General features: G+C 40.7%; 1 protein-coding gene across 1 annotated transcript; it reads right to left on the reverse strand.

The window, feature by feature from the left end:
* Positions 1-8,324: 8,324 nt before the first annotated feature.
* On the reverse strand, positions 8,325-11,987 carry LOC128857526 (uncharacterized). Its single transcript, XM_054093277.1, has one exon. The coding sequence runs from the start codon at positions 11,985-11,987 to the stop codon at positions 8,325-8,327; it is 3,663 nt and encodes a 1,220-aa protein (XP_053949252.1).
* Between the last annotated feature and the right edge of the window lie 255 nt (positions 11,988-12,242).

Consider the following 12,242-nt stretch of genomic DNA (forward strand, 5'->3'; position numbering starts at 1 on the left):
TAGAAAACTCTTTTACATTTTACTATTGCTAAATATGAATTATGATAATTTGAATTATTTATAATACTTAATTTAGTAAAATTGAATCAAAACTGCAATACCATATAAGGGCCCGTATGCGGTAAAGGATTAAAGAGGTATTTGCTATTGCTTAGACTATTTATTTGCTTCCCATTTAATTCGAATACTTTTTTTAATGAAATTATAGTTCATTCTAGCAGAAAGCATTTAAAACAATTCAAAAAGCATATAAAACGAAATTTCAGACTTTGTGCAACTTAAGAAAAAATTCAAAAAAAATTTCATCAAAATTTCACACTTATTAATCAATATTTTAAGTATGCAGAGTGAGAGCTCATTCAAATTTGATATAATAAAGTGTGAGCTTCAAGTGACTCAAACACTGCGTTGATTTTTGACACTTTTTTTTGCTGGCGGAATTAAGTGTTTTCTTGTTTATATAAAAAAAATTTCAAGCATTCGCTATGCCGTCTAACTATCTCATATTCAAAATCGTACAAATAGGCTACTTGTTGTGAGTCATGATTCAATTATTTAAGGTTTGCTCACTTGTGATATTAGAATTTTGACACTCCCTTACAAAAGATCGCATTTGTTTTGTTGTGTGGCGTAGAAAGTGGAAAAATTAAATACCTTTTTAGTAAAAATGGTAGCAAAAAACATTTTCTTTTTACTTAAATTATAACTGGTACAAACAGAAATTGCCAGGAATGATATTAAAAAAAATAGTATTAAGTTAAACCCAGATTGATATTTTGTAAATTAATTTTAAAATTGAAAACTGATCACGAAGTTGGGAAGTTTTACCAATATGAAGCTATTACATTACCTAAGCAGTATGGCCCTAATGAACTCCTTGCGCCTTGCTTTACTATGCTATGCCCACGTAAGTTTGGAGTTTTGACCCCCAAGTGATATGATAGAAAATGTTGTTTGTGAAGCAGAGGCTCCTCGACAGGCAATGGCACACCTTCGAGTGCATTTCTGCCATGAAAAAACTCCTCATAAAACGCCATCTGCCATCAGGAGGCTATGATTAGTTACATATTGCTAAATGAGCTCTTGTTGGTAACTTATGTATCTTTAAAGTAACGTAGTAAGTACTTCCCCCACCTGTATTTGGAAGGCATTGGACTCTAATTGTCAAAACGTCCATCTTTCGCGTTCATTGCCCCAAAAAGGTGCTTTGTGATATCCTGGTTTAAACTGTATGTCGGTATGTTTTTCATATCGTCTTGGTTATTCACATACCGAGCAAGTGCTTATACACCCTTTTGAAAACGAAATGTTTTTCCTACAAATTTTACATTTCTTCCGCTTTTGCTAAAAATTTCTAGAGTTAACAACCCAGTGTCTTGCTAAGGGAGCCTCGTCGAAATTCTGCGCAATTTCATGCTATTATATGTGTTCTAATTTTGATTACGGGTACCCGTCAAACCGTTGTCGCAGCCCTCTGCAATTCTGTTCAAGCGGTCAATGAAATAATAATCTCACCACCACTACACTAAACTCAACGAAATTTGGTACATTTAAGTATTGACCTCAGTTTCGTTTAAACATGATTTGAAAACTTATGAAACCAGACAGCCGATTATCCCACCCTTAAACCTAACACTTGCAAGTGGCAATAAGTTGAATATATCTGAAACGTGCGCTGCTCGTAAATCTCAGCTCGAATCATTCGAACTTAAACATCCCCATAGTCATTTTGCTTTCGCTTGTCAACAATCGTGTTTTATTCTTAATTGGTCCGACTAAGTTTAATGACAGCGGCAATCTTTGCGTCACACAGTTACGAGCATTCTCCAACGTTTGTTGCCATCTTCTTCTCCATTCTCATTCCTGATTTCTTGCGTGACTTTTCCTTATGCTTCCTTCGTTGACCATTGGATAATTCGGTAGATTATTGTGGAAGTATTACTGCGTTTGTTGGTTGTTTTCAGTCACTTAGCTTCTCCACATTTTTTTGCCTGCTACGTGATTTTATTTGAAAATGCTACTTAATAACAATTTCATTTCTATTTTCGTCACATTTACTTTCGCTTTATTGCTGGTTCGTGCACAGCTTCCACGTTTGTTATTTTTGAGTGCGTGCAAGTGTGAGTTGTTGTTGTGTGTCTCCAGGTATCTGTACGTAAGCAAAGGAACAAAACCAAACCAAAAAAAAAAAAACAGAAAAGCAAAACCAAAACGATTTACATCTTGTTCTGGTCAAATTACTGATTGCCTATTAAGATGGCGCTACGGCTCGTTGAATAATAATATCCTTGCAACCTTGCAACCGTAAAAGAGATCAATAAGGTGCAGCTGTGTCAAGCACCTCTGCTTAACTTTAAAGCATTTTTACTGTTCGGTTGATATTTTTTCACTTAATGGCTACTTTTGTGTTTTTCTCCTTTTTTTCTTACTCCTAAGTATGTATGTATGTATGCATGTACGTAAGTGTTATCACATCAAATGTATGTTGCTCACAGCACTGGCACTTAGTAAAATGTGTCATTGAATTTGATATAAAGCAGATGGATACTCTGAATTGACTTCCAACGACTATCGTTTAAGCAAGAGAAAAACCAAGGGAAAAATCAAAACCAGAAAAATAAAATACAAAAAATAAACGCAAAACGGGTATTTTACCCTAAATGTGCCGTTAAATCTCAATTTGCTTGCTGTTGTTGCTTCTCTTGGTTTTTGGAGAGTTGGATTTACTTATAGCGCTTACGATTGTGTGCGTATTTTTGAGGAAAATTCAAATCACTTTTTATGTCCACCTGCGGTTCATTGAAGAAGTATCTGATTTGTTTTTAATAAGAAAAAGGCGCAGCTGTAGTGCCGAATCCCTTGAGGAAAGCACATTGAATCACAATAACTTTAAATCGCTTGAATACTTGTTCGAAAAATTGAGAATTGAGAATTGAGATATCTACTTTACAATTGCTTTATTTGCTCACAAAATTAAGCTGTTACTGACTTGTTTAGATGTAAATCACCTAATCAATAGCTAGTGCTTTCTATGTGCTTCGTCAATTTCCACAAATCAAATGCCTGCACACTTTGTGTAAGATGTGAGTGAAATTTTTTTCTTGCATAATATATTCTTATACGAATGATAGTAAATTAAATCTTAAGAAATGCAAATTTATGCGCTTCTTTCGAAGAACTGTTCAGCCGGCTTCTTATGAACTACACTGCGTTAAATAAATATAGCGCTGACATTTATTGAGAAGTTTTGACAATTTATTTGTTTCTCATTGAATTATAATATAATAATTCTTTTTATGGAAATATAATTCATTCTCCTACAAAAAACCATATAAGTTCAAGATTCACTGCGGTATAATAAATTGTTAGTTTAAAGTGGCTCAAAACACGCGTTTGATTTTGAACATTTTTTTGCTAGTAAAGCAAACAGCACCGTCAAGATATTGAACTCATCGCTGCAAGTTTGTATGATAATTCGCGTCCGTCCATGCGCAAGAGAGCGGCTGCCCTGGAACTTCCAAAAACTATTATGCAGGAAATATTGAATAAGGTTCTTAGACTTCCCCCTTAAAAAATTCAAATCATGCAAGCGCTTAAGCCCAATGATTAAAATTTGATTAAAAATGTCTGCGAGACAATGCTCGAGGGATTTCGTACGGTAAAAACCAAATTTTGTAGTGATTAAGCCCATTACTGTTATCGCCTATTGCAAAATTGCCACCTAATTTGTCACCTAAAGGACAAAACCGACTAAAACATCAACAGCGACTTAACAGCCCCAATGTGATGGTTTGGTGTGCATTACGAGTATCATGTAATGGATTAATTGGGCCATATTTTTTTTTTATGAAAATCCTCGGGAACACGCAATTTCTGCGCATGGTGGTCGGCGCATGCTGAGCGATCATTTGCTGTCAATAATGAGAGAACATCATTTCTTTTGTGCACACATCTGGTTTCAGCAAGATCACGCTACGCTGCAAATGGCCAGAGAGACCGTGGCGATAGTGCGTGATTTCTTCCCTGACAAACTTATAAGTCGTTTCGGTAACATATCCTGGCCACCCAGATCGCGCTATCTTACCCGTATGGAGTTTTTTATGTGAGAGTACCACAAAAGCAAAGCCGATGAAATAAACCCAGTGACCATCACAGCACTAAAAGAAAATATTGTTCGCGTGGTCAATGGCATTCCGACATTACTTTTCCAGTGAGTGGCACAGAGTGCGGAGGCCAAATTCCAAGAGTGTATCTGTGGTGTAGGTGTCACCATTTAGAGAAAATAATTTAAAAAAATATATAAAATCAGTACTAGTATTCTTTGTAATACGAGTAGTAATTAAAATAAACTACTAATGATAAGTAAATTCGCGGAAAAGTCAAAAAGCTCCCTTAAAGAGAAACTGTGGAGCAGATATGAGAGTTTTTTTTTAGATTTTTATTAATCAAGGAAAACCACCATACTTCATTAAGGAAGTGACTCTTGTGGAAGAAAAGCAATGGCTTATAAGTAGTAAAATCTATTTAAGGAAGAAAGATACTCCATTGAATTCGGCCAGCGCTCAAGTCGGTCGATTGAGACTACATCCGCAACAACTTTGTTATAGAAGTTAAGTTAAGAAGTTAACATTTGAAAATCGCAGAAATATTTAGAGTGCCAACGTTTTAAACATTCTCCATAATCGTCTTTTTATGTTTAATCGACATTTGGGGTATTCAAAAGAATTTTCGAATCTGTGTAGCGAAGACAGATAGGGACTTGAAGAATCAGATTGTTGGTTGGTTGGTTTAAGGGTGACCCCGCATCGGAGTGCCACATAGACCGCAAGTTGGGTCCGTTGTGTTGCCCTAGAGCTCATTATGTTATATGATTTCCCCACCTAATCGAGATTTTTATTGTAGATTTTGGTCAAAGATATTAATTCGTTTCGAGAATTTGATGAGAGATTCGATTTTCAGGTTCGAGAGTACTGAAAGATTGTCAAGAGCCTAGAAGAGCGAATCGACTTCTGGCTAGACCGGGGCAACTGCACAGCAAATGTCTGCTCGATATTTCCTCACCTTCGTCCTCGCAGTATCTGCACAGGTCGTTTTGAGGAACCCCGAGCCGACGTGCGTGAGTGCCCAAAAGGCAGTGGCCGGTGATAAGAGATATTATATGCCTTATTTCGTGTTTCGAAAGACTTATAAGGGTTTTTGTCTGTTTCAGATTGTAGGATGGCCAGATTTGTCTGGTCGTAACGCAAGTAGTTTCCACTCGCCACCTCCGATCAGCAATGCTGTGAAATTCTCGATCAATGAGCAATTTACATGTTGAGAGCGGAATGCGGATTGTGGGTAAGTTACTAACATTTGATTGCGCAGCTCCAGCTCTTGCGAGCTCATCAGCTTTGCAGTTACCTTCGAATCCACTGTGACCCGGTATCCAGATAACTTGGACAGAATTCTGAACACTTATCTCGTTAAGAGATAAGAGACAGAATCGAACCACATCTGAGTGGGTATTAGAGGAGCTGAGTGCTCGAACAGCCGCTTGACTGTCGGTGAAAAAGCAGATATCCTCTAGTGATATTCTATTTTCTAAGAGAGTTTTCCCAGCATACCAGATAGCGCATACTTCCGCTTGGAATACGCTACAGTAGTCGAGTAATCTAAATGATAGATTGATGTGAGGGGAATTGGAAAAGATTCCAATTCAGACTTTGCCGTCTTGTTTGGAACCATCTGTATATATAATCAGAGGGCCATCGATTTCGGTTAGATTTGTCTTCCATTCTTCCCTAGTTGGGAGTGAACAGGAGAATTGCAAGGGTGGTGATGGAAGACTTACATGATAGTCTATGTCGGAAGAGATAACAGTGCTCCTGTTCAGTATGGCCGAATGGCCAAGATACTTATTCCATTTCGATATAGCATTCACGCGTGTCGCTGCTTTCGCTGCAATCGCTTTGCCAGCCAGATCGATAATCAGATTGTTACTGAAGGTAGAACTGTTTTGTTTGTTGTTTTTTAATGGAATCTACATGGCACAAATTATGCTAAATTATGTAGCGCCATCTAAGAACTTCCAGATTTCATAGTTGGCTGAATAGATGATAGCAAAATTTTTTCCCGATAGGCATTTGATTGTTCGATTACAAAGAATAAATTGTCAATTTGAAGGGAGAGTAGTATAAATAAATAAAATATGCAATTAAGTGAAAAATAAGAAAAATTCGACTCGAAGTGTGTGCAAATTACGCTAGCTCCCCAAAATATTTAAAGCTTTAACGCACTTAATCACCCTCTCTACAGTTCACATTTAGCCTCCTTAATATTGTAATAATATTTACTTCCAGAAATGTAAAAAATAAATTAAGGGGACAGACACCTGTAAAGTTTCGAAAAAAAAAATTCTTTTTTTCATAAAATGTTAATATAATTTTTTAAGAATATGTCAAACAAATTTTAGAACGTAGAAGAATTGAGTATACATCCGCTATTTTAAATGATTAAAATAAAAACATTTTTTTTATATTATTTTAATGTAGGTATAAATAATAATGTAAATAATATAATTTTAATGTAGTAATAAATAATATTGACTTCTTCATTTTAAATAATTTTAATGAAAATCAGGGAAAATATGGCCGTTTACAGGTATCTGTACCTGTTGTGCTGGCAATTGGCGGCCCGCAAATAAAACAATACTGAAGTCCTGGTAGTTCTAGGCTGAAATCTTTATTTTTACAATTATTTTAAGTTTAATTATAAAAATGTATAAAACTTACATTTTGTTCGCTTGCGGCGCCTGTGCGCTCGAACAATGTAGAAATCAAAAGAATGAATTTGACGTTTGTATGAGGGAATGAGGAAATGACAAACAGATGAGTGCGATGGGTTGCCATCGCATTTTTCGCAACAAGCGTGAATGTAAAAGATTATAAATTAATCGATAATCGCAACATACCCCCTCTCGTAAATTTCCTACGAATTCTAGTATGAAATTTACCAATTCAATTGTGACTAGTAACATCGAGTTTTGCTAATTTAATTACGGGTCGGGTGCACAGACCGTTTGCTAGTTTCACCACAGCGCTACGAGCCTCTCCGTCCTTTCCACGGTGGAGATCTATAACTATTCCTTTCGGCCACGAGTTCCTTTTCGCATTGTTGTCAACGATGACCACGACGTCGTTTATTTCGATAGGTCGAATCGGTGGGTGGAACCACTTAGAACGTCTAGTAAGGCACGGAAGATATTCTTGGATCCAACGCTTCCAGAATTGGTTAGCTAGCTGGTTTGAAATTCGAAAACATCGACGGAGAGCTGGCCCACTGTCGTCATCACGACCTGATTCGCGAATTCCGCTTGAGTTTCCTAACAAAAAATGATTGGGCGTAAGCGCGTCGTCGTCTGCAGTCTCCAAGGGCACATATGTCAGAGGTCTTGAATTAAGAATATTTTCAATGTCCGCTAAAGTGGCCCTTAGAACTTCTTCACGTAGTATTGCTTCGTGCGTAATATCCATTAAAATTGATTTTGTTGACTGTATCATTCGCTCCCATGCCCCACCCATGTGAGGAGCCGAGGGCGGAATGAAGGACCACTCGATTTGGGGATGTCTTCTCTCTAGGTCATCGGATGACACCCTTTCTATCTCGCTGATAAGTGCTCGGCTGGCACCACGAAAATTTGTGCCGTTGTCTGACACAATGCGCTTCGGGACTCCTCTGCGGCACACGAACAATTTCAACATTAGCAGGAATGTCTCCGTCGACAACGACGCCGCGATCTCGATGTGAACGGCACGACTCGTCAGGCACGTAAATAACACGCCCCAACGTTTTTCACGCCGCCGGCCAACAGCTACGTCGATAGGGCCAAAATAGTCCACTCCTGTAAACGTGAATGGCCTTGTAAATGGTGACAGTCGTTCTACAGGTAGACTTCCCATTTGAGGTGGTTGCGGCTTAGCTTTACGATTGCGACACATTTGGCATCTTTTGGCGCACTCTTTTACCATCGATCGCAAAGCACCGACGCAGTATCGCTGGCGCATCTCATTGACAATAATCTCATTATGATGGTGGTGAAATTTTCTATGGTAGAAATCAATTATCAAACGCGTTACTGTATGATTTTTCGGCAGTATTACAGGTCGCTTCACATCGACTGCTACTCCTTCTAAGAAGTCGATTCGACCTTTCACGCGAAGAATCCCAACCTCGTCCAGATACGGCGACCATTTATATATAGCAGACTGCCGTTGAATATTTTGACCGTGTTGTAGGCTTTTGACTTCTTCGCTAAACGCATTTTCTTGGCTTACGGCAATAAGAATTTACTCTGCTGCTTCAATATCGCGCAATTCGAAAAGTTTTAGTAGCGAACGTGGCGTAAACTTCAAGATCCGGCGCAGGAAACGCAAAACAATTTGTTGTGTGGAAAGCAGTCTCTCCCATGTGCTAAACCTTCGTACGTCTGGAGAGATTACTGACAGGGTAGGCGACAATGGTGTACTTGTACTTATGTGATGCAGCTCTGATGTAGCGCCTACTAGCTCCCCTACAGGCCAACTAGATTCGGGCTGGGCTAAGAACTTTGGCCCTCGAAACCAGCGTGCATTGTCGTCAAAATTGCGAACGTCGGACCATTTTGTGCCCTCATCAGCGATGTTTTCAGAAGATGGCAACCACCTCCACTCTTTAGCGCTGGAACCCTCAAGAATTTCGCCGACACGTAACGCAACAAATTGATGGAACTTTCTTGCATCTGAACGCACCCAGCATATCACGTTTTTCGAATCTGTCCAAAAAATTCTACGGCTTACCTGAACAGAAAGTTGCTTGCCTATAAAAATTGCCAACCGCAGACCCAGAACTGCTGCCATTAACTCCAACCTCGGTATTGAAATGGGCTTCAATGGTGTGACCCTTGTCTTCGAAGCCAGCAATGAACAGTTCACCGCGTTACCAACTTCAGCACGCAAATACGCCACAGCAGCATAAGCGTTGATACTTGCATCCACGAAAATGTGCAACTGGTTACTCTGGCTACAGCTGGAAAGTAAGTAGCACCGAGGAATTTTGACGTTGTTTATCGAAGAAATTCTTTTCAACCAGTTCCACCAGTTACTGCGATCATCCTCTCTGATAGGCTCGTCCCAATTAACGCCTGAACGCCAAATGTCCTGTAGGATGATTTTTGCTTGTATGATGACATACCCGAGCAGTCCAAGGGGATCGAATATTTTCATGATTGTACGCAAAACTTGTCGCTTCGATGGAAATGTGTGCTCATCAAAAACTTCTTTAGGAAACTTGTCCACAAAGGTAAGCTCATCCGACGCTGGTAACCACCACATTCCAAGCACCTTTTCGATAGTAGCTTCAGGCTCCTCAAAACATCTGGATAGCAGCGTGCTGTTAGCAGAGAGTGCAGTCAAAGTTTTCTTGGAATTGGATACCCAGTTTCGCATCTCGAAACCTCCTTCGTTATGGATCCAGCGAACAACAGTAGCCAAACGCGATAACTCTTCCTCATTGTCTGCACTCTGAAGCCAATCATCGACGAAAGTGTTATTTATAATGGCTTGTACAGCTTCGGGATAACTTTCGGAAAAACGTTGTGCATTTTGGTTTTTTACGTAGTTCGCTAGCGAAGGAGAACACGAAGCGCCGAAAGTCAACACACACATGGCATATACATCTGGCTGTCGATTAGACTCACCGTCGCGCCATAAAAACTTCTGCGCCACTTGGTCCTCTTTGGTTACCTTAATTTGGTGAAACATCTCGCGTAAATCTCCGCATATTGCAAAGGGCCTTTCGCGGAATCGAAGAAGAATACCCATCATCGAGTTTAGCTGATCAGGTCCTTTTAACAGCATGTTGTTAAGTGCAGTATTTCCAGCTTTGGCTGCAGCGTCCCATACCAATCTAGTTTTGTTTTTGTTAACGTTGAGCACCGTGAATATGGGAAGGTACCACGATCTGCCACCTATCGATGTTTCAGGTGACTCCAATTTGCGTATGTAACCCTTTTTCTTGTAATCGTCAATTTTGTCGACGATAAAACGGTGGAGTTCAGGATCCCGCTTCATCTTGGCTTCCAAGCAAATTAGTCGACGGCGCGCCATAGGAAGTGAATCGGGTAAATCGACGACGTCTTGTTTCCATAGCAATCTTGTTTCCCATCTCTTCTCTGTTGGCAGAAACTTGGTGAATTTTTCCATCAATTGTAAAGCACGTTCGTCATCCTTTGACCGAAGCGGCTTAGCTGGCGCATAGACACCGATAGCGTCGATAGCAAAATACGCCTTCATCTGTTCGTCCATTCGGTCCCTGCTCGTAGGATCACAGCTGCAGATGTGGAGCACGCGGGGCATCACTGCGTGTTCAGGTCTGTCTCGACCATAAACGCTCCATCCCAGCCGGCATCTAGCAGCAATCAGGTTGGAGGTGCTACTCTCCTTAACTTCAATTGGCACACAGACTTTCGCGTTGTCGACTCCAATAAGAATCCGAGCCCTAGCACCGTTATATGGCAGTATAGGTAGACCTCTGAGATGGGCATGCTTCTCCATGGTATCGCGGTCCAATGTTTGAACAGGCAGGCCTAAACGAGCAATAGTGCGTACGCCTCTTAACAAGTAGTTTGGAGAGCCCAACTGTGTCGATGCGATCTCAAAACTTACAAACTTGGAGTTATTTTCGCTTTGAGTAATTTCGTTAGTCCATCGCAGACACAACGCCTCGGACGGCCCGTCCAATTCAAGGTAATCTGCAAGCTCGTTTTCAATTAAAGTACAAGACGCGCCTTCGTCGATGAGTGTATATGTGTCAACAGATTTAGATGCGTTACGAACAGTAACGGCGACGTACCTGAATAGCGAGTTCTGCTTCTCCTTTGTTGAGCCTGAATGACGTTCGTGGTATAGCGCTGTTTGCTCATGACCGACGTTGCTCTTAACGGGAGCAGGCGTATGCAGAAGAGCGTTGTGTGCCATCTGGCAGCCGTCAACCCCACACCTATTCTTCAGATTGCATCGGCGAGCATAATGATAATTGAAACAGCGTAAGCAAAGTTTTTTCTCTCGGACAAACAGCCATCGATCACTTCGCGAGAGCGCAGTAAATTCTGCACAGTCTGACAGCTTATGATTGGCACCACACTTTGGGCACATAGTCACCTTCGCGTTTACCTCTACATTTTTTGTCATAACTTCATGAACTAAAATTCTTGCCTTGTGGGAATTGCGGCCTTTCTTTACTTCAATATTTTCAAAGGCAGCTGTGGTTGTGGGTGGCTCACATCTTGTTACTTGACTCGCGCATGTAGCAAGCCCAAAAAGCCAATCGTCAAACACAGCAATGTCGACGCGACTGAGCGACATACGATAGCCGCCCCAATTGAGCCTTTGATCGCTTGGCAATTTGGCTACCAAGTCATTAAGCAGCACAGGATCGTTTAAATAATCGGCCAGGCCTACCGCCTGGATTGTTGCGCGATAGTTTTGCACTGCAAGTGAAAATGCTATGAGCGTTTCCAATTTATCGGCCCTAACTGCTGGCTCTTGTCTCAATTTCATCTGCATTGTTTGATGAATAATGTCAGGCCTGCCATAAAGCATTCTCAATGTGTTGATTGCCAGACCTACTGTTGCTGGCATCATTAGCCTACCACGCACCGCTTCGAGAGCTGGTCCCTTTAAACACTTTTGTAGTCTGATCAGATTTTCTTGATCAGTGAAGCCACATCGCTCGGTAGACTGCTCGTAATTCGTGATGAATAGGGGCCAGTCCTCAGGCCTGCCGGAAAAGGTCGGTAAATCCTTGGTTATCACTTGCCTGCTGGAAATCTGCGTTGGTGTTAAATTGACGTCGGATGTGCTGTATTGGCTGAAAACATTATAAGAGGGGTCGCGCGTTTGGTTACACGATGGCGTAATGTTCGGCTGCATGAAAACAGAAGTATTCGGTTGTGGTGCCACGCGGCTATGCATATTCGTCTGTGAACAAAATGGCCGAAATGTATTGCCGAACGTTGGATAGGTTAGCGCGCTACAAGGCATAGCAGCCGAAGTGAGGTTAGGTATGGCACCATTAGCAATGCCGGGCCCCACGTGCTTGTAAATGCGTTGACTGCCGCGGTTTGAAACAGCGGTGCACTGGTGCTATATACCATGTAGTGCGGTTGAGTTCCATGAACTGATGTTATCATGGATGCGTTGTTCACGCCCGGTACTGTAAATGTCGAA

This window comes from Anastrepha ludens, chromosome 3 (assembly GCF_028408465.1).
Source record: "Anastrepha ludens isolate Willacy chromosome 3, idAnaLude1.1, whole genome shotgun sequence".
In the NCBI taxonomy this organism is placed as follows: domain Eukaryota; kingdom Metazoa; phylum Arthropoda; class Insecta; order Diptera; family Tephritidae; genus Anastrepha; species Anastrepha ludens.

What these genes read in the sequence shown, in the direction of transcription:
- LOC128857526 (XM_054093277.1), bottom strand. Translation starts at nt 11,987, where the DNA reads ATGCATAGCCGCGTGGCACCACAACCGAATACTTCTGTTTTCATGCAG.